The sequence below is a fragment of the Haliaeetus albicilla genome, chromosome 20 (genome assembly GCF_947461875.1).
Source record: "Haliaeetus albicilla chromosome 20, bHalAlb1.1, whole genome shotgun sequence".
NCBI lineage: Eukaryota > Metazoa > Chordata > Aves > Accipitriformes > Accipitridae > Haliaeetus > Haliaeetus albicilla.
The window spans coordinates 14,414,375-14,438,355 of NC_091502.1; the positions used below are offsets into that span (position 1 = coordinate 14,414,375).

Sequence of the window (23,981 nt, forward strand, 5' to 3'; positions counted from 1 at the left end):
TTCACAAAAATGTTTGTTGATCACCATACTCCTGCCAAGGGCCCCTAAATCCATGTTCCAGCTAAAGGTTTTATTACAAATCAAAGCTTAAACTTATTTTTTTAAGACTTGGATCCCAATAGAATCCACTTTTCTATAAAACTGAAACTGCTTATGAACTAAAAGATTCAAAAGTTCTTTACAAAATTCTTATGGACTAAAATCTCAATGTTCAAATCAATAACCAGAGTACACATTATCACAGGCTGCCATAACTGACACACAGTCGTCTATCAGCCTATGAGACAATACAGTCCAGAGGCAAGTGGTTAGTAAAGACAGTTAACAATTTTAATTATTGTGAGATGACTAATGAAAATATGCAGCTTAAATGTGTTCCTCTACCTACACAACTCCCATTGCTGTTGTGCTCATGTGTGTTCTAATTTCAAAATATATAATAGCTTTTTTTCCCCTCCTCTTAACTTTTAGGTGAAAATGCTGATGAAATTATGTTTTTTGAATGTATTAACAACTCACTGAGATTATGATATATGAAAGAGTTTTGAATTTTACATGTAGTTCCTTTCAAATGCTGATAGTGATCATTAAATGTCCTGTACCAGTAAGCTTCACAGCCTATGCCTTTTTTTTTTGGAAGTTTTAATCTTCCGCATAGTAGACCTCCAATACCATATATTTTATTTCATTAAATGCGGCTTTTGCAGCAGGTCTTGATCTTTACATCTGCTTAATAGAATGAATTGTGAATACTTTGGAATCTTTATTGAATAAGTATGTTTCTGTAGGAGTAATTTAATCAAATTTAAAACATTTACGAGATTGTAACCCTCAGAATGATACTTTTTGTCAGCTGGTAGTTGTGAATATCCTACTTTTTTTGCACTATCTTATAGACTTGCCACTCATTCAGAACCCAGTTCAAAAGAGCTGTTATAATATACAGATGCTTTCCAAGTGGAATCAAATGATCTGATTGCTCAGAATAATGATTGCTCACCAGAGCAACCCTAGCATAGGTAGACCATGAGTATGAAGACCTTGAATTGGATAATCTGTTCAAAGTTAAAAACAGACCAAGAGATGGATCTCATGAAGACCCTTTCCATAGCTATGCTGCTGAGTGAGTGGCTTTAGTCTTTTGAATGAATCTAAAACATTTGAGGCTTTCAGACTGCATTAAATTCCAGGAGCTGGAGTCAAGGTCTGACTGCAGTGAGAACTGTACCCAGCCATGAGTCCCACAGAACAAACTCAGCCTTCTGCTCAGTTACAAACAGAAATGTCACTTCAAGTAGTTCTGTCAACCAGCTTTTGGTTGTATGGAGGAACACTTAAGGAGGCAACACAACTTGGAAGAGGTGGAATAGATGATAGCAGACCCATTAGTCAAGTGGAATTTCTTCTTCTCCATGGAGGAGAAGTTCTCTTTTGTATTGAGACTTTTCTAACAGATATGCATAAATGGAGCGAATCCCTTTTCTGGGCTGTCAGACTTGGCAAAAATAAAACACAGCATGCATTTGGTACAAGCAGTCTAGAAGAGGAATAAGCTGTGGTAGAAAAGAAAAAAATATATCCTGCTGTTCTATCCTTGCCCTTCCTTATTATTTAATCAGAATGCTTTTTTAAAAAAAAATTTGATGGTTTAACATTCTATGCAAACTCATTACATGACAGTTCCTAACTGTTTTTTGCTGGCATTTTTATCTGCAGTCTATGAAGAAAGCCTAGTTTTAAAGTATATAGATGTGCTCATCATATCAGATTATTCCTTTTTAAAAAATGTTTTACACAGTTCCCTTCCAATGGTTCCCTCTCAGAGTGCCCAAAACATGGAAACACAGATACTACCTCCATTGATTTACACTTCCTTTCCCCAAATCACGATAAGCTTTCTCATGTCCTCTTCAAACAGACTTTATTATTGGTGTTTAAACCATACTGTATGTAGAGGCAGAACTGAGTTCCCTTGAAACTGATATTCCCCTCACCCCTCTATAAACAGTAGATGCAAGGGAACTGCTCTGAATGACACAAGACACTCCCTGAACAGCTGACTAAAAATTAAGTTGAACACAACCGAAGTCTTTCAAAGCTTTGAAATAGCTTTCAACCAGCTTTTTATCTTCTGTGTTTCATCATTTGCTGTTCCAGCCTCTGTCAAAATAAGCAAGTATCAAAAGCTGCAAATACCAAAAACGTACCTCCAGATCTTATTTTTATGAGATTTTAACTTCAGAGTTAGGCTATGTTTGGACAGACATCAAGTAATTACCAAAATGCTTAACTGGTCTTGGATTAAAATGTGATTTACATGTGGTGATCAGAGAAACCATAGTGAGTTTTGTGGACATGAGAGGAAAAGGTCATATAGTGTAAACAGTTAACTGTGTAGCTACAGCATAGAGGCATCATTCTCAGAATATTTGATATTATCAGCATCTTTGTAATATCCTTCTGTCATATCTTGTCAATGTGACAATACAACTCATACCTGTTAGTAAAATGTTGTATATAATGCTGTTTTGCTCTGCCCCTGCCCAAAGAGCCAATACGGCATGAAAATTTACCCTTTTTTCCTTCTCAGAACAAAACAAATGGCATCAGATGAAGATAAAACTCACCTGAATGAAATGGCTTTTGCAGCTAACGAGGACAGATGCACTCTACTGCTTTCATCAGTATTGCACAAATGAACAAAAAGGCCGTGCTTTTATCTTTTTGACTAATGGCATACAAGTCAGTTTAAGTGGTTCATTCACATACATTACTGGAAAGAAGATAAGATTGCTCTGTGTACTTAAAGACCACGTGCAGGATGGCAAAACTATTCTAGTGTAGAGACACGCAATCTTGTAAAGTGCAATTACAGCTGGCATTTAACCTGCAGTACTTAAACTATGTTTAACATACAGAGCTGGACGGAACTTATTTAATCAAACTTATTCTGTTAAAACAGATGTGCTGCTGAGTACAGAAATTACTTGTATAATTAAATCCTATAACGGAATCATATTTTTCTTCTCTGAATCATTTTAAAGCTATTCTTAGGCAGACTTCCATTGTGATCAAGCTGCAAATCTGCCTTATTAAAATTATTTCAAATGAATAGGCATATTTGATATTTTATGTGGTCCTGACTGCTTCAACCTCTATGCTTTTAATACCCTCAAATACTAAATTTGTAGTGTCTCTACAGTGTAACTGAAGCATTTTTTGAAATGAGTAACAGAAAATAGAGAAAAAAAACCCAATAATAACTGCTTTTCATCTGTGTGCATCTCTGAACAATTTTAAGATTTTTTCATTTCAATATTGTCAAAACAATAAAGTCACTACTGTCAGACAAATGAGCTTGACAATCATTATGCCATACCCATGTTAACATATGCATGTTCTTGTCACTTGCTGTATTTTCATATCATATCACATCACAGAATCAAATATGCGAACACAGTATTTAGTTTCCCGAACAGGCTTCTGACCTCTTACTCTCCCTTAATGCTCTGTCTCCTTTCTTCCAAGTAATGGTTGGCTTTGGAGAGGCTTGTGGCTTGCACTCAATGACAACTTCTTGGCCTTTGGTAATAATTATTGTTTTCCTCATTTGATTTATTGGGAAAGTGGGAGCTGAAGCTGTTAAAAAGAAGTACGTTAACTCCACAGAGAACAATCACAGCTTCCTGTTTCATTACATTCTAATAGAAGATTAGAATAATAGATTCTGTTTTGGGGATAGAATCTCCATTTTTGGCTTGGAAATTACTACACCACAGATTAGATGGAATTTTACGAAATATTTCAAATCAGCAGCTAAGACTGGATGGCAGGTCTATAATTTAATACAGTTATAAATTAGTGAGATGTCCTTCACATCAGTGTACAAAAGGAAGATTGCTTGAGAAGTCCAACAGCTTTAGAAATTAAATACTATTGTTGATTTAGCTACACCTTTTCCAAAAATTTTGGATTTCATAGATAACTTGTTAGAAGTAACTAGTTCAAAATGAAAAGAAGGTTAAATTCCACAACTATCCAAAATGCTCTCTCTAGAGTTAATTCCTACAAAATGTATTACTGATAGAGAAATTTTATTGCCTTCTTTTTTTTTTTTTTTTTTTTTTTTTTGTCTGAATGCTAGGAATTGAAAACTGAGAACTTCTTAATAGAAGATATTTAACCATGTCTTGTTCTTAGTATTTCACTTTTCAAGAAGTCCCATTGATTACAATACATCAGCTAAGTTAATAAATGTATCACAAAATGACACTAAGTGCTGTAATTTTACACCAAGAAAGGACAGTTGTTCTCAAGTAATCTCATTTGTTTGTGTTTTTCTTAAACTAGTTTTGCAAAACTAAAGCCTCCCCTGCAACTATCTCAGCCATACATATAGGAACATATTACACTTCATTGCCTTAAATATGTAGGAATTTCCTACTATTATTTTGGGTAATTTTCATACCAGAGCTATTTATATGGACAATTTATTCTGTTCTTTTCCCTTTAATAATCCAGAAAATTAAACACAACTGCTTTTTTAAGGCAACATTATGGTTAAAATTTAACAGGGGTACAATTTCACAAATGACAAAATGAAAGGCTGATTTTACTCCAGCAACATATAATGCCCATTTCCGATATTAGTGAACATCAAAGAAAGTGTACAGCTACCTGATATAATAGGTATACCTATTTTATAATAGATATAAAAAACAGAGCAAAAGAACATTGCAACCAACAGGGATTTCTTTGCTGACTGAATCAAAAATGACAAAGGAAAGTGATGGAAAGGGAGCAACCACTGACTGTGGGTTTTAATTTATGGCTAGACAGAAATATCTTGAAGAGTTATCAGTGAAATTCTAATGTTAACCAGCTAGGAATTAGTGGAAATGTACTAGACAGAAGAACCAAATCTTAGCTCAAATGTACTATATTATTTCAGTAACTTCAGCTTTATTATTCATTTGACTGGGAGTTTACAAGAATGGTTCCCAGGTGTAGGTTTTGAAATTTGCAAGGTCTGAGCAGTGCAGAGACCTCTAGTCTCTGATATGGCCATTGAATTACTTTGATAGACACCTGTCTTCCAGCTATACCATACTCCAATAAAGATCATAAGACTTAAAAGTCTGTCTCACTTAACCCTGTGAAAGTCCTCTTATCACTATTGTCCCATTGTGTGTTACCACAGTTTGCTTTAAGGAAAACTAGAGTGTTGGAAAGACATGCTTCAAGTTTTCCTTCATTAACTCCCCACTTCAGCTTTTGAATAATGAATTTTTTATTGTATTTCCAGGTAGCACTATGTAGTGTATTTGCTTTACTATGGATGATATTAGCTGAAGTATGTAATTTCCAGTATTCAATCAGTTCTGGTGACTTCATAGGAAATGTATACACCTTTAAAACTAAGATTATGCTTAATTACCTTTGAATAATGGCCTTGTCATTCTACCTTGTCAGGTAGAAGTAATACTTTAATTTTAACAGAGACTGAAATATATTTACGTTCTCTAAGTTTCTTCTCCTGCACTTATTTTTTAGGTAGTAAAAAACATTTTTCCATTCATTTGAACTGAAATAGCCTTATATGAGAAATAGTCACCAAAGGTAACTGAGTCAGTAATTTATGAAAGAAAGTTTTCAGTTAACAGAAGGACCTGTGCTCTCTCTGGCAGCAAAGGACCCACTCACACATAAAAAACAAGAATAAAAAGAAACCTACTTTTATCTGCTCTGCTAAGTTTGGACTAGCAGAAGCTGTTCCTTATCATAACAGACCAAGAACAAATGTAATTATCAAAGGGAAAAAATGAACAGTCTGTTCTTTTTCAATAATACTCACCTAAAATCTTCAGCTCTGCACTGGCATAAATGGTGCCATACTTATTTTCTGCTAAGCACTGATACATTCCAGCATCTGAGACATTCACACTGTGGATCATCAGAACACCATTAACCATCTCAATCCTGCTCTGTAATGGAATAAAAGAAAAAAAATTCTATAAAAGCAAACAGGCACTGGAAATTTGCTGTGTTATTAGCTTAAGGCGAGGGGACAGAAGACATTATTAAGCTAAAATAAAACTGAGCAACAAATTTCCTTGGGCCTACTTTTTTCTTGTTATATAAGGAAAGACAAGAATAATGCAGATGGGGAAGGGCAGAAAAAAGCTCCGAAAATATTTAAAGGTAAATATTTTTCAGTGCAAGTTCACTATCTCCAATGCTTGCTCTTGTCTATTTGCTTGTTTGTCTGCTATTACCTTTACATGATTTTTAAAAGCAGTTCATCTTGGGAACTTTAATGAGGCAAGAATTATACCCCAAGAAGTTGTGGGTATAACATATCTGATGATCTTCACATCTCCAGCAAATGTTTGATTTCAGTCATGGTACTATATTCTTAAAAGTAGATATCAAAGATTGCTTGCGTGAGTAAGAGTGAAAGGGCCTAATCACCTTCATCATTAGTGCAAATTTCTTATTTGAAAGGTCCAGTAGTAGAAAATAGTTACCACAGCTGGAAGAGAAGGGGTATTCATAGCTGTTTATGGAAATGTGTACTTCATGGAGCCTGTATAATGAATAATTTGAACAGCTATAAAATATCTCTAGGTTTCATTACTACAGTTGTTGTAGGTTTAATTAAAAATTGATAAAGAATAAAGTGTTTGGGAATGCAGAGGAAACTGTGAAAAAAATTCTCTCTCTTCTAAGCCCCCAGTTTAAACTGAAATTTAATTTGAAATTTCAGAGCCTGATGCAACTAATGGTTTGGAAAATCAGAAAACCAAAAAGTACAGATATTTAAATTGCTTCAATTTCAGGACTAATAGCTCCATCTAAAAAGGCAGAAATGGATAAAGTAAAGGCATATAACCTTATTTTCAATGCCTCACAGCTTCAGAAGTAAACTGTGTTTATGTTTCCTTTCTCATTGTTTGCATAATTGGTTGATGTTCACAGATAGAAGCGACATTCAGTGAAATGAAAGACATTATATCTTTTATATTCATAAATCCATTCTGTGAATTCATTTACAAATGGAGACGTTTTCTCCCAGAATTGAACAGCTTTATTTTAATCTGGAAAAATGCATGAAATAAATTTAGAAAACTTTTCTTTCTAAATAATTTGAGACTATAAAAATGGAAAGGTGCTAGGCAAAAACCCACATGATGTGGGCTGATGTGTTGATGATTCAGTGAGAGAAACAGAACAAAGTGAAATAAAAGGCAGGCCATGCCATAAGTGGTCTTTTAAAAGGAAAAGATAATTTTATTTAGATCTAATTCTAAAATGTATCAGATAGTTAAGACTTTACATTCTAGGATTCTTGCATGGAGCATTTTAGTGGTCTTGATGGTGAGTTCTGTTACTTGCAGAGAATTAATGGAGTTGAAAAGCGATGAAAATATAATAGTCATTGTACCTCTTACATCTGCCTGCTAGTCTTTTGAAGAGTATGACTATGTACAAACAAAATGTGGTAAATAACATAAGGTAACATAACGTTGGGGAAAATATGAAGGAAGCTGATTCAGCAAATACAGCATATCTCTGAGTTGTTAGTATCTTCTTACACAGAAAAAAAAAATAGATACAGACAGAGTAATACCACTATCTAAAAAGAAAAAAACCCAACAAACTAAGCATATTAGATATTGCTTTATTGTACATTATAGTACAATGGCAGATGTTGTTGCAGACACAGCTCAGAAGGTTCCATCTCCCATATATCTCTGAACTACAGTGAATTACTGGTGAATGCAATTTGACATTACTTGAGATGGTTCAGAAGGGATGTGCACAGAAAACCTGCCTGTATACCAACACTTAAGAAACTAGCACAGAAAACAGTCATTTCTGAAGTACTTTTCTGAAGTACTTTTCAGTACCTTCTGTAACTGACTTTATCTGAATGAAAGGAGAAACATGTAATATAGTGGTGACTCCTCATCTAATGTACCTGCGGCCAGAGAGGAACTCCATTTTTCAGCCAATGATATGTGGGCCTTGGCTTTCCAGTGGCTTTACATTCCCATCGGAGCTGATCTCCACTGTCTAATTGAGTATCATTAAGTTTCTCCACCCAATGTGGGTAAGCTGCAAGAAAAAAATAACATGCTGTATACAAAGCGTATAAACTGGTAAGTCCCTAGCAGATATGCAAAGACCTAATCAATTACAGAACTTAAATTATGGCCTTTACAAAGTTACCTTACCCTCAGAAAGAAGCACATTTAAACAAACAACTGAAACTAAACAAGAAAGTAATAAAATTAACAAAAGTCCATAACTTTAAAGAAAATGCTGTAATGGCATCAGGCAGTGAGCATTACCATGACCAGGAATAGAAATCTTCCTGATTTAATAAAGTACAATGGATTAAATTACAGTACTATATATTAATGCATTCATTATTACTGAATTTAAGAGCATTTGCTTGGTAGTCACAACAGAATATTTAGTAACTTTTCAAGACCTAAGATACTTAAATTTTGGTGAGGAGGTTAATCATCATAGACTCTGTTTCATGTAGTTTTCTCAGTTTGCTAGGAAATCATGATTTATCCAGCTAGGAATAACTGGGCATTTGGTAAGGTATTTGCATGTATTTTTCTTAAACTATCTTGAGTTCATTTCATATTTCAAGGGAGAAAATGCTTTTAATGTTTTTAAGCACAGAACCCACAAGAATTCTGGCATTCATCAAGAATATAAATTACACAGTAAGTCAATGTTAAAACAGTCTTTTTTTAAAGGTAGACAGTTGTTAGGTGTATATGTGATCATTAGTACCTAAATGTCATGTAATAATCTCTTAAAAAGCAGGGAATATTTTTTGCAGAGAAGCAGATCTTTAATGCATCAGTCAATCAGATAGTTATATGTAGGATCTTATAATTTGGAAAACTTTTTATGACTCAGTGAGGAACTAAGCATTCATATGCAGAAAAAAAAAAGTATGCTTAAAAGCCAGCTTTTGGGTTTTCATGCTGTAGCCATATCAATTTGTATAGCAAAGAGGATGATAGATGAAATTAATTAACTTAATGATATTAAATGTTGGGTTTTTTTTTTCAAATAGTAGAGAATAAGTAGCTAAAGGTCTTCATTGCTAAAGGAATGTAAAATGCTTCTGCTTGGTATGAATACAAGTCCAGATCTGTCACAATGAAGTCTCTGCTTCAAACCTCAGATAATTGATAACGTACTTAAACATGGGGAAGCAAGTTTAAAAAGAAATCTTTGAATCTAGCTGGCATTTGACAGGTCACCAGTCAAAGACGTGGGAAGATATGAAAAGGCATGACAGGTGACTAACTGCTTCTAGCTTACATCTTGTGCATGGATGATAAAGAAAGCGAATGAGGTGTCTATCATTCCTAAGCAGAGAATAGTCTGCTTCAGAGTCCCTGACCAGACAGTTGTCAGAAGCTGGAAACATATCAGGAAAAGAATCACTCATTTCCCCTTTGGTAGGGGAAAACAGATAAGATTGACCCAACCTCACTCCCAAACCCAAGACCAAAACCATCTGCTCCCTTATTCTTCTTATTACAGTCAAGGCAATGTATGACATGCTCCATATGTGCTCCGCTGTGCTGAATCACTTGATTCTTAAGTTATGCCAAAGGGTCCCATGAAATCCCCAGAAGCATTTTGTGGGAGTCCCTGCTCACTTGTTGTCTATTAATTGTCCTAAAAATATAATGTATAGTTGATGCTGTTATTTTCTTTTTGAATGTTGCGGTATGCACAAAGCAGCATGCTGAGAAGCAATTGTTTCCTTTGAAAATGGGTAAGTTAATACTACTTTGGAAGATGTGACAGTTAAACATGTAACTAAAAAGTAATAAAAGTTAGCCAATGGTGCCAGAAAATCATATCATTTCAAAGAGGCACTAAACTGGTTCTATTTATATTTCATTCTTTTCATTATTTTGCTTTTCTGAAAATTCTACTGTATGACCCAAAGCATATCTAGTCTCATTTTTCTATGTTGAATTTGATCTCACCATGAACCAGAGCATTCAGAATGAGAGCGTGCACCTGTTTATACTGAAATAAAACCATCTCCCCAAGTCTGGCCACAGACATGTTCTCTTCAGTACATGACTGCCATTCCTTACCCTCTGTCTCTGGCTGTCTTGATAGCACAGTCATGGCTCAGGTTTTCCTCGGTAACCATAAACTTGCAAATTACAGTGGTATGATTGATGGGTATTAACAACTTTTTTTTCATTAGTTGGGGTATTTCTACCCTAAATTTTCTCCTCATAGCCTAAATGGCCTTCGGTTTCATAATTTTCAAGCTGTTGAACTGTCCATCAGCCAAGGCAATGACTCAGGTTCCCACCTCTTTGAGAACAAGGTAGCAAAGCAATAGGTAGATGTAGCAGGAATAGAGCTAAATGCATGATTGAGAGAAATACTTTCATAACTTTTTGGCTTCCTTTCCTCTCTCTATGTACTCCTTACTTTGCCACAGAGAGTTCCCTCTCTGCTTATTAGCAGGGGTCGCTCTCATAATATCATGACACTTGTTCTTAAACCCTGTCAAGAATTTAAAAAGTGAAATCTTTAACTGGATGTACAACTTCTGACTCAAAGTATTATTTTCTTTTTTTTTAACAAAAATGTGTTAACATCATCCTAATATACACATGGGCAAAGAAAGCTTCATTCCATAATTGCATTTAATTTTAATTAGAAAATATCAATTCTAAGAAGCATTTAAACGGATTTCAATACTAATAGGTTCTTTTTTCTTTTTATAAATGCAGCATTCATCTTGGGGAAAAATGGGTGTTTGCCTGGTTTTTAACTGTCCAGTGAAGAGTTTTGGGGTGAATGCAAGAATAGAAGGATGTGGTTTATTATTCAGTAGTCTTTATGGATATTGTGCCACAGCTTTATACAGTGCTCCTGAGATTTTAAAATCACCATCCAATCCCTGATTTATTTTATGCTGCATTTCTGCACCTGTTTATTCAAGGATGTCAAAATGTTTTACAAACACAAATTGGCAATAAATCTACAAGCTTACAGGCCAGTTTTTACATCCTCTGTGCAAAATGAAATTCAGGTGCAGAAAACTCAGCCTACTTTCTCAAATTATTAAGCAACTTTTGACTGAAAGAAAATTCAGGACAAAATTTTTCATAGACAATTACTTTGGATAGAGTCCTAAAATGTGAATGAGTACAGTTTGGGGTGAAAAAAATTAATTTTCTGAAAATGAGGCCAATTGGGAAGTATACAGTAGGAGAAGAATAGGTAGCTATCACAGTGAGAAAGATAAGATAGCAAATTTAAACTGAAGGTGCAATTCTGACCAGAAAAATCTCTTCCTCTCTAGCCAGTTTTACTGCATGGGGCTAAACTGCAGTGGCACCAGTGGATTTTCTTCCATACAGTTTTTATAAGGAAGTGATTAAAAATGGTTTTGAAAATCAGGATGGTCCGTTACACTGCATTACAGAATATTCCTGCCCTCAGCTGCTTGTTCCACTCCTGTGTTCTGTCAAACGTCCCCTCCTGCTGTGGCAGCAGCGCTGCTCATGGGGCACTGCTGTGAGCTGGATCAGGGAACTGATCCAGCCAAAAGAAAAATGGCCAAAAAAGCTTTCTTGTGGTCTACTTCCCATCACCACCCTCTGCTGAGCTGGCACGAGTGAGTAGGTAACACAGAAGAAAGCCCAAGAGGTTCAGAGTGAGAGGAGCAGGAATTGCATAAACCAGCACTTACTGTTGGGAAAATGCTGCAAGCCAGGATCTGTGGAGGAACTGTGATTACAAAAGGTTAATGGCCAATTTCTCCACCTAAATTTGAATTTTTGTGCTCTGTTCTATTAATCAATTTGATCTTGAATAAAATTTCCTGGAAACTTACAGGATGAGTGGATCACTTGGGGAAAAAAAACCCTCTTAAAATAGGTTGTGGTGCATATGAACGTGTCTTGCATTATTAAAATTATGTTTTTAATGTCTTTGTCACTTCTACAGCTGAATTTCCACTAAGTACTGAGACTACAACAATCTGAAATTGTCAGCATCTGAACCACTTTCTGAACAACATCTGAAGTGTCGGCTGCATCAGGCAGTCATGGTATATCTGGATTGCAGCATCAGGTAAGAAATGAAAAATCACTAGTTTGTGATTAAATGTGACCAGACAGGCATCCTGGGCATCCTGGGCTTTCTCCAAACTACTCTGTGGTGACCCAGATCAGATGCAACTGACAAAATGAAGAAGATTCAAAGAGACAACGAGTGAGTTCCTACAGAGATATGCAAATAGTCAGACTGCAGTACGACACAGCTGGTCCTACAGCCTGCTCTGAAATTTTACAAGAAACCCCTGGTAAGGAATGATGGCCTACATCTGAATTTCTGAGTTGAAATAATCATTGTCTCCTGGAGGAATAAGAAATCAGTGAAAAGGCAATGACCTTAAAGGTAAATAATTCATGTTGACTGTTGTTATGAGTAAGAGGTACAGCAAGAAATGCTGTTTCAAGTAATGCCCCCAAATCCTGCCATATCAGCTGTCAGCAAAGGAAGCTGGTGATTTTGTAAAGTAACATTTGGCTAAACTTTGCACGGCTAAAGCCTTCTTACCCAAATCCTCTTACACCCCTGGAAAGGGTCGTCAAGGTTTGTAGGCCAGTGAGACACTAACGCTGTCTCCAGGAGCACTGAAGGCTGCCAGCAGCCCACTGGGGAGTGTTTCATCTCAAGGCCAAGAAAAGGCCCTTGTTGAAAAGGCTAGCGATAGTTTGTGCTTCTTGTTCTGCACCGGAGGTTGCTGCCAGTCTCCTCCGTCTGGAAGCCCTCTGTTACCTGCTCTGGCCTTGCTCCCTGCTAGTGCAGATAGGTGAAACTCTGACTCCGATCTAGTTTTGACTTATCTGTTAGATAGTCTAAAGTATCATATTAGACTTAAGAGAAGCTTAGTAATATACTAGTCTCACATATCTGTTAATCAGAGGAATGAGACAACCTGAAGTGGAGCCCTTTTCTATAACGTTAATGAAGTTGTGCTGATATTATTGCAAAAAATTCTGATTAGCAAAAACTGTGCACTATCCATAAAGGCAGTGACTGTAAAAAATATAATTTTGACGATGGTGGAGAACAAAAAATTTGTATTTCTATCTGAACAGAATAGAACAAACCTGACATAGAAAGTTTTCTATGGATTCCTAGATTTGAGTATCATTATTTCTGCTCAAAACAAAAATGTGTCCAGGCTAATTAGAGAGGCAGAGTTGTGTAGAACACTACATCGTGTTTGCTCTCATTTTATGCCACAGGTCTGCAGGGTGCTCTTGAGGAAATAATTTCATTTTCCAGCATCTTGATTTCTCTCTTGAAGAGCACCTTTTATATTCCCTTAACTCTGAAAGAGGGAGGCAGAGATAATTATAGCACTTTATAAGGTGCTTTATCATCTAGTAGTTTCACAGCTCTAGAAGTCAGCTAGTAGGTGTATAAGCTGGGGTACACCTTATAACTCAAATTAAATTTTTAAGAAATGTTGTTGAAAAAGACCAGGCATGCTGCTAAATGTCCCTGGACCCCAGGTCCCTAGCAGGAGCTGCTATAATTTCATGGAAGTAATTGACAGTAAGAATTTGTAATACCAGAGAAATACCGCTGGGGTATTGACATAGTAGGAGGCATCAAGTAGTTCCTGGGCTTTGATTGCTGTTTTCAGTAAAAGCCTTACAAAACTATTGCTTCAAGTGCAGTATGAATGGCATATCCAAAACAAAAGTGCAAACTACCATTTTTGCCATCACATATTTTTTCCAGCATGGACCAAAAAAAAAATTGAAGACAAAAACCTGCCCTTGGCTCTGGATGGATGGAAATGAAAAGCAAGGAGATGAGCATCATCCAGAGATACACTGATACTCACTAAAACCAAGAGAGCTAAGATAAAAACATTGGAAAGCTGGAGGAGACAGCAAAATTGATTATGGACCTGGAAATATTGACGTATGTGGAAAAAACCCTAAATATGATGCCAGTCTATGGTTATTTGATGAAAGTGTGTAACAAAGACAGAGAACTGTGTATAGTTAGTAATGGGGGGGAAAGCACTAGGAACCATGGGATGAAATCAAGAAAAGAAAAATAAAATTGATTAAAAGGAGAAACTCCTTCTTAAAGGTATCTATTAGCCTGAGGAACTGTCTAAACTGCAGCAGCTGGAATTCTACTGACTGCAATATTTGAAAATAGAAAACAATTCAGAGCCTGAAAGATTCGTTGCATGATTTCCTGCAGTAGACCTTTCCTGCTAAGTATTTAAGGTTGTAGGATTCATGGTATGGTAGCAGGTGATGTAACTTTAATTATAACAAGTAGGTGGTACTGAAGCATACCTTCAATATAAGGAAAACTTTGAGTTGTAAGTATTCAGGATATGTCTTATATAGGCTTTTGTTTCTAGCCTCTAGGATGCAGCAACAATATTATATAAATTCCATGATTTTTGCTTGTGCTGGTTTTGGCTGAGGTAGAATTAATTTTCTTCATAGTAGCTAGTATGGGGCTATGTTTTGGATTTGTGCTGAAAACAGTGTTGATAACACAGGAGTGTTTCATTCCTGCTGAGCAGTGCTTACACAGAGCCAAGGGCTTTTCTGGTTCTCACCCCACCCCACCAGCAAGGAGGCTGGGGGGGCACAAGGAGTTGGGAGGGGACACAGCTGGGACAGCTGACCCCAACTGACCCAAGGGCTGTCCCATAGCATATGTCATCATGCTCAGCAATAAAAGCTGGGGGAAGAAGAATGAAGGGGCAGGGGGGGATGGACACATTTGGAGTGATGGCATTTGTTTTGTGTGTCCATGGATAAGCCCGCGACAGAGCAGGTACAACCCTGGAGGGACTGCAGCCATGGGCAAGGCCGTGTTGGAGCAGGTTTACTTCTGAAAGGACTGGGGCTGTGGCTAGGGCCACGCTGGAGCAGGTCTATCTCTGAAGGCGTTGTGGCCCATGGAGAAGGTCACACTAGAAGAGGTGCACCTGAAAGCCCCTGTGGCTGTGGATAAGTCTCTGCCGCAGCAGGTACAGCCCTGGAGAGACTCTGACTCATAGATAAGGCTCCCCTTGGAGCAGGTACACCCCTAAGGGACTGCAGTCTGGGGATAAGTCCAAGCTGGCACAGGGGCAAGGGGAGGAATTCATTGCAATGTTAAACCTGACGGTCTGGTCCAAAGGGACTAGGGGTGGAGACTGTAGTGGAAATACCTTTAAATTGTTGTAACCTGTGATTTGAGTTGCATGTTATGGGAGTTACTATAGCAGGAACCACCTGAACCATTGGAGGACAAGCCTTACAAGAAGCAGTACGAGGGCAGCAGTGACCTGACCTGAGCTGGCTTTGGTGCCCAATAACTCCAGGCAACTCTCCTGTCCTGAGTGACCAGCATAACAGATGGAGCCTAAAGTCATGGACTAAATGAACTCAGTGGGCATTTTGTGGACATTTGTGGACATTTATGAACATTTTACAGACATTTCACAGGGGCGGTCCATAGACTAAGGGAATGATATCTGTGTATTGTATCAAAGGATGGGAAGGGTGGTGGTGATTAATGAGGATGTATTGGATAATGTAGGACCTGAGCATGATGTAAATGTTATGGAATAAGGGGTGGAGAATGTGCTGGTTTTGGCTGGGGTAGAGTTCATTTTCTTCATAGTAGCTATAGTTGCCTCACTTTTACTCTCCTGATTCTCTCTTCCATCCCACCAGGGGGGAGTGAGAGAGTCGCTGTGTGGTGCTTAGTTGCTGGCTGGGGTTAAACCATGACATTACTAAATATTTTTAATTTCTTTAATTAAAGGTTATGTTTTTTCTTTTCAATGTGATACATGATTCAGGTTTTTTTATGCTTACTCAAAACACTTTTAGAAAGACCAATCTTAGAAAATCTGCAGCACTTTCTGAAAATCAAACCTTCAGAAATTGTGCATGCCTAGACTGATAATTTTCTACAAAACCAGAAGCACTTCTCCTGGTCTGATTTCTGTACAATGAATTTGACAAAATGCAGCACTCAGGCATGGCAAGGGTGAAACATTAATAAAACTGTGACAAAAATCCTAATATATTTCTAATATTGTTTTCTGACATATACATCATGCTTAGATTGCATGTCATTGTTATGTATCATATCAGGAGAAAAAAACCAGACTTTTAACATTATATTGATACTCTTAAAAAAAACCCAAAACAAACACAACAGAAACCCATAAACATCAACCATGAAACTGTATTTAAGCCGGTTCTTTGAGGGAGTCAACTTTATTTGTATTTCATACTTTAATGCATTACTAAGGAATAAAAATACATAACTTAATTCAATACTTATTTTATTTCAAAAGAAAGATATTTTGTTTCTACCAGACCTTAGCATCCTTCATATGCAGTTAAAGTCTTAAGTGTGGACAAAACATTGCTGGGTAATACTGTGTGCAATTACACTTACTGTACACTTGTAGTTGTCCTCTGAAGACATTTCTTCCACGAGAGTTTTCAGCCTTACATTCATACATTCCTGCGTCCTCTAGCTGCACATTAGGTATTTCAAGCACAGCTTGGGATTTTCTCAGGCGGGCTTTACTTGGATTATGACCATTAACTTTCCTCCAAGAGATTGTTGGAACAGGGCTGAAATATTTATTAAAATCACTGTTAGCACTCTTCCACTATCGAGTATACAGATTCTGTTATCTGGTAGTTTAAACACTTAATAATCTAAGTAGCAATAAAATATAACCACAATTAAGGTTCATATAGTGCTTGATATACCTCACTTCCTGTAGGGAATCCTTAATAAATGGTTTGCTACATGGAATGTGTCTCTTTCATCCACAAGGGAGGCCAAGTTTTTATTGAGATCAAGTAAATCATTTGAAATGCTCTCTCTAGAGCTTCTTTAGCACTCTGCGCTTTACTCCTGAACACTTCCACTTGATAGGCAAAAGAAAATAACAACTTCAAAACCTGGAAGAATTTAGCAAATTCTAACACATCCTAATTTTCCTGCAATGAAACTGCAATTCAGAGATCAGTAATTGATAACATCCATCTAGGTGGGGGAATTCAGTACCACTCTATCTTGGATAAATTAAGGTGACCAAGGTTTGGAGACCTTTTCTGTTGCAATATTCTTTAAGTTACTAAACTGGTTGTTTAAGAAGTATGTATTAATGGCATTACTGTTTCTGACTGATAGCATTACATGCCTGCTTGTGGGAGTAGAAGGGCTTTTCACTGTAGCTTGCTATTCCACACAGGTCTACATGGAAACTGTGTCATTTACATTCATACTGAGGGAAGAAATGGATTCAATAGTGCTTGCACTCATTCAATTTTCTTTTTAGCCCAAAGACTCATCAGTCGTAGTGCACCCATTGGGCTTTTTGGTACAGACATATATTTGTTGAAATATGGCAGATACTTAAGGGGGAAGAAAAGAAAAAAGAAGACCTGTAGTTATAAAATGTTTGATTATGATCTGAAAAGTAGTCTGCTCCAGGTATTCCAAAAGAAGATGGAGGACATCATAAAAGAAAATGTAACTGTTACATGCTGATACTTTTTCAAAAAACATTTTGTATTTACTTGAAATGCTTTCAAGTCTAAGCTTAGATATAAACACAGTTGGATCTTGCGGCAGTTTAGATGGGGAAAAGTACTTTATAGCATAGATTCAAATTCAAAGCTTATATTAATTTCTTCCATCATTTGCTAACTTCCACTTGCTGTAACTATATGAAGCTGCATTAAAAAATCACCTTTCCCTCAGTATTTCAGGGTGTCCAATTTGAGACACAACAAATACAGACATGTCTACCAGCCATGGGTAAAACTCTAGCTATTCTTCAGCCAGTTAAAATCAGGCTGTGAGTTACTGCAGTTGTACTCAGACTTCCAGACAAGGTGCTCCAAATTCTACTACTTTATAGAGATCCAGAAAATTCCCAGACTTGTAGTTGGAGGTCAAAAGGTTTCTCTAATCTTGTTTCCCGAATGTTACAAATCACTGAATTTCATTGAGCTTATTAATATAATTACCTTCACAAAGCCAACATATAGTCCCATATGGAATGGTAACACTATTTATTTGATTATATCAGAAGGAGACAATCATTGTTCCTCTTATCAATGTGCTGCACCGATTACTTAACCTGACAAAAGGTATTTTATTTTGAGAGTGTGTGCATTCATATCTGAGGCATAGTCCCTACAATACCTCTCTATTCTTTCAAAATGGTCCCTTATCAATTTCTTCCCCCATGGAAGAAATACATGTGTGGAAATCAAATTACCTTTATTTTTTCCTTCATCAACAAAACACTGATCTCTTTTTCTTCAGCACTCCAATCATGTATACCTTTTCCTTTTTAGAGATGGCTGTGGATCATATGAGCCTTTTTATTTCCCCTACTGTATCACCACAGAAGCTTGATAGCTTGCTCATTATTAGTCTTAAATTACTTTCTTGCTGACTGATTTCAAATTTTGATGTCTTGTAAGTTCGGTTTGAGGACTTTTCTGTGCAGCTTGTATGGGTCTAATTTATAAAGTTTGTTTCCTATTAGAATATATTTTACATACTTTTCAATTAGGAGATTAAAAGAACTTCCCATTCTTATCTGACACAAGTACTTCAACCTGTTCACGTCTAAATATGAAGAATAAATAGGATATTTCCATCTCTGATGCACTAATAAAACTTACTGTCTTTAGCCCTACCACTTATGATATTCCTTTCACATCCTTAGCTACATATTTTGATTTGCTATACTTTGATAGCTATTTGTATATATTGGAAGTAGTACAAATAACAATATTAGTTTCTTTTTTTCCCATTTATTAGCTCTCATATTTTATTTCTAATTGCACACTTCACTTTGACATTCAAATTTATACTCTCTCTTGAGTGACTTTCTGGAGATTTTGTAAGTCTCTTGCTGTTTTGCATTCAGCTTTAAGTGTAAACTCCTTATATGCTTGTCCTCTTTCTATATGGAATATAATTATGTCATGATTGCTGGCTTCAAAATAGCCGCCATGGCCAGGCAAGTGTTTCATTAATCATTATTAATCACAACACAGGTCCACAGTAGGAATACTTTATGCTGGTACTGTGCAATACTACTCAGCAAGTGCTGTTTTATGAATGAGATAGGTGTGCAGGTACACTTTATTCGGCACCATAAGGGTCCCATGCTTGTTGCCCATTATTGCTTATTTGCCCTTCAGCCCTACTTTTAGTAAAATCAGTGACAAAAATGCTTTTGCTCTATTGTCATGGAACAAAACTGGTTCTGCTGAACAGAACTGATAAGTGGAATTTTTTCATAGTGTATATTTCTGAGAAACAATGAAGACATTATAAACCATGAAGGTTGTCTCATTTAGCTGCTATGAGATTATTCTGAAATTCATGTATTTAGAAAATTTCATTTAAATTGCATTTAACTAATGTTTTTGAAATTTGCTTTTGTGTCTGCTACAGAAAGTAAACGTGTATAACATGGCAAATACAGAGGAAACTTGTTTTTCTCTGGGTCATTAGGAAACATATTTTAAAAAAACCTCACTCTTTTCATCATCAGTATGAGGTAGTAAGTGGAGTTTTTCAAGGAGATAAAGTTACTTTAGCTGTGTAGATTTAATGATTTCAAAGGAAAGTACTCCCAAACTGCATATCACTATTTGCAGACAACTTGTAATTCTGTTTAATGAAGCTTTTTTTCCTTGCATAACTTACAAGTGAGTATGAATTTTACATCTAAAAAAAAAAAAAAAATCTGTATCTATTTCTCCTCTGTGACTTGTGTGAGAATGAAATGAAATATATCTGAGGATGTGAAGAATAAAATTGTGTGACTGTTCTAGAAAACTCCTAAAATCCACCATAAAAGCTACCTAACATATGCACACATCATCATCTTTTTAAATGATTCACAGCTTTTTAAAAAATAGAGCAACAGCAGAAATATCTCTAACTTTAACATGAGTTTAATGTAATATGCATAATTGTTAAATCTTATAATCATTATAATCCATTTTTATTTTGGTCTCAGCAGACACCTATGGGAATGTAGTTTCCTTGTTTATGATAACCCTGTTCACTTTCAACTCCTTTGAGTAACTTTATTCAAGTTTCGAGTTCAAAGATAATATTTCTCCTCACTTTTGGAAATAATCTGTTGAATACTACTGGTAAACCTTAGCACCACCGAGAAAAAAATCCTACTTGATTTCAGAAATACCATCATTAAACTTCTCATTTATCTGAGCTGAAATAAAAGTTCTAAGAGGTCACTTGTGACTGTGGTAGACATTACTGTGGGTTTGTTCACTTTGAATTTGAAGAAAATATGTGTTACAGTTTTAAATTTACATCTAGAAGAGATTATAAGAGTCAATTTTCAACAGTATATTATTTGGGACAAATGCTATTGAAATTGTTGGGAATTCTTCACAAGTTTCTTTGGAAATGTTTTGAAAAAAACTGTTGGAAGCAATTTTTATTTTTTTTTCAATTTGATCTTAAAAAGAATTTAATTAGATCTCTAAAGCATATGTTTATTTCAAGAAAGGGGTGAGGTATTTTGAACCACCTTCTACATGGATCTGAGCTCCTAGTTTTTCAGCCATATCTTAAATAAGAATGCATAGGTTACTTTTTCTATATTTGGTTGGTACAAACTGATGTGCTCTTTTGAAACGTTTTACCTTCTACTGTAATTTCAATTCCTCTCCACACTATTTCTCTTTACCGTACATCACTGTTCTGAGCTGTGCCTTCAAACCCACAGGTTCACATAATAATGTATCTTGAAAACCTCTGCATGCCTGTGCATTTGAGACAAGAGAAAAACTTTTCTCCTTATGCCTTCCAGCCTTGCAACTGTGTTAAATATCTTCTAATTATTACAGGATAATTATGTAGAATTAAAATGTTGAGGAGTATCATGAAATTATCTCCATCAGATACTTCCAGAAACACCCATCAACCATTCACACGATTCTACCTTTAAAACGTCACATATAAATCTGTTCTGGTCAGGTGCAGAGATTTAGGAGACAAGATAATAACTTTTCATTTGGTTATTAAAAGATAGTTAGTACTCATGAAATATAGCCAAGGTAAGTACTGGTGATTTAAGAATAGAAAAAGAATGGAAGGAAATGGTGATGAGTTTGAAGCTTGTGTGCAGGAACAAGTTCAGGTCTGCAAGTCACGTCAACACACATCCATAACTGTACTAAAAAGGTCTGATGCATGTATCAGTGTCATATACTAATGTGGATGTGCTTTCCCACCACTGCTGGCTTGTTCTTTACAGCACAGAGCAAGGACAGTGTGCTTGTTTGGCTGCATGTCCAGCTCCACATCATTTTCCTCACATTTTAAGTCCTAACATATTAGAGCATCTCTACAGGTATGGCCAGTGTATGTGTACAGATCAATTCCAGAGGACTAGTTACAATGAGTCTAGGACTTCCAGAAACAACAGGTCTACTGCTAATCATGATGCAAATGTAAATGGAAATCCAGCATGTCTGGGTTGCACAAGATGGCTTTGAACCTGCTGATCAGCTATAGAATTTGAAGACAGTAAGCGTGACAATTTCTGCAAGTGCTGCATTTAAGGCTCTTGTACCACACAGTATTATGTGCATTTATTTCTTTGTGGGAGATCCTGAAGAGAAATATGATGGTAACTCTGAGGACCTACTATTGACAATTGCCAGAATTTGTTTCCTTCTGGTCCTCTCAACCTCTGACACAGAGACAAAACCTACATGCGTGCTTCTGGATAGTAAATTTGGAATGCAGAAGAATGCCTCTCCATCTTTAAATCAAAAGCAAAGCTGTGTAAGAAGAGAGTTTTTAGTAGCATTTAGTAGCATTTACAAGTTTTCTTTGATCGTCATGAGAGAGAAGGGGAAGGAATTGGTAATATTGTTTCTTCAAGAATGACATTCTGCTGATGGGAACTTGCAGTTTGGTGGGTTTTTTTCCCACTTTCCCTATACCTTATGGTAAAAGCAATTAACTCTAAATTTTTAGATGCAAGTATGAAGCATTTATTCAGAGTGAGACAGAATGAGGCTTGGGAGTGCTACTTAAGATTTACCAAAGAATCTTTATTACATTACTATGAATGATCGCAGTATTTGTAACAGCATTATGAAGTTTATGCAAGAACAAGGCCACTTAAAGAAAGGCAGAAATCAATCCAGCCTGAAAAATAGGAACAAAATCCAATCCTGGTCTAGCACCTTATGTCATAAATTCTTATTCAGTATGAGCTAAAAATGAACTTTAGATTGATGAAAGTCTTAGAGAGATTTATTTGACATAACCAATATGTGCTATGAAAGGGAAAAAAATCTTGGATCTATCCCTGTCTTACATAAACAAACTCAGCCTGAAGATGCCATGTTCACATTTAAAAAGGTTCCTTTCTCTCATCACAAGTTTATCTCCAGGGGAAAGGAATTCCCTACTTATAACACTGACAAATGCTGTTCTACCGAGAGTGTTCATTTCCCTCCTGAGATTGTTTTGTTATCAGTAAACTTTAAGAGTATCTTCCACAGCTTCCAGGTTTGGCATCTGATAGAATTAACAAAATCTTTTTCCTAAAGTGAGGTGTGAAGGGGCATGGAGGAACATGACTTTTTGTCCTATGGGACTTAGAAACATAAATTTATATGCCAGTTTTTGTCTCTATTTTGCCCTTTGATTTTGGGCAAATAATTCTATTTTAATACCCTATACCATGGTTTCCCTGTTTTAAAAAGAGAAAACAGCCTTTTTATGTGTCTGTGACCTGTAGATGAAAAATAGAACATCATGACAAGAGTTGTCTTTGAGGGTGAAGGCAAATTACTACTTGTGGACTTCTAGATTATGAATTTGCTTAATACTTGACAATGCTAAAATGCTAGCACTCCTTGTTCCCCTAGCAATTCTCCTATATGTAGGAAAAACACTGAATATTTGAATCCCTAGTTCCAACAAGGAATTGGATGTATAGCATCTAGAATTATTTGCTCCATTTAATGCAAGCCAGTGATCTTGGCAGGTCATTAAATTGTGAGTACCGTAATATATTTAAAAGACAAGTCAAAATTAGCTTCCTCTTTGTCTGCAAATCGTATATTAAATCTAGTTAGAATTCCTCAAACCTCTGACCTTAATTTGTCAATGCAGTGATTCATCATGTCCTTTCATTCTTTGTTTTGACCAGCGGTTCCCATGCAGGGGATAACAATGTATGTGCTACTGTCACAGGATTCAGTGGAAATGAGGGCTGTTAATGTGCTCTGAGTGTCCTTAGTATAGAATCAGGTTATCTGTAATATCAAAGGTGTTTCTGTGTGTCACCATTATTGTGGGAAGAGGCAAGAACTCTTTTGTGTTCTTGGAAAAGTACAAGGAGGCTTAATCATTTCCGAAAGAGAATACCTAGAAAGGAGCAGCTGCTGGGGCTGAATGGCCATTCCATGAGCTATGTGTATCCTTAGCAAAGAGGTACTCACTCCCTGAGGAGTTTCATACAGTTGCCCAAGGAAGAGACAGCTTGTACTCAGGGAAAAATCTGTGCTTGTTCCAGTCACTGAATTCAAGCAAATGTCGATCACACTGTGTCATGTATGGAGGGGAAATAACCTTCAGGTAGATTAGTTGCCTTAAAGTGGACTGAATTAAAAAAATCGCCTTTTCTCTTTGTTCTGCAATTCCTGCATCCCACTCAGGATGCAAACCTTTCATAAAATATGATTCTATGATTCCATGATTCTGTGTCTCTTGACTGTCACCACACTGGAAAGATCTGCTGAGATATCTCAAAGAAATGGCCAACAGAACTGTCACACTTGGCCCTAAAAACAGTGAAGCCTATTTTATAT

At 36.3% G+C, this 23,981-nt stretch overlaps 1 protein-coding gene across 5 annotated transcripts in view; it reads right to left on the minus strand.

Annotated features, from left to right (window-relative positions):
- Positions 1-23,981, minus strand: part of CNTN5 (contactin 5) — a 672,838-nt gene that overhangs the window by 128,853 nt on the left and 520,004 nt on the right. For all 5 annotated transcript variants that reach the window (XM_069808329.1, XM_069808328.1, XM_069808331.1 and 2 more), the window contains 4 exons: positions 16,528-16,709; positions 7,982-8,118; positions 5,855-5,984; positions 3,489-3,639 (listed from right to left, as the gene is read on the minus strand). In XM_069808329.1, the coding sequence (XP_069664430.1) occupies positions 3,489-3,639; positions 5,855-5,984; positions 7,982-8,118; positions 16,528-16,709 (600 nt within the window). The remainder of the gene's footprint in view (positions 1-3,488; positions 3,640-5,854; positions 5,985-7,981; positions 8,119-16,527; positions 16,710-23,981) is intronic.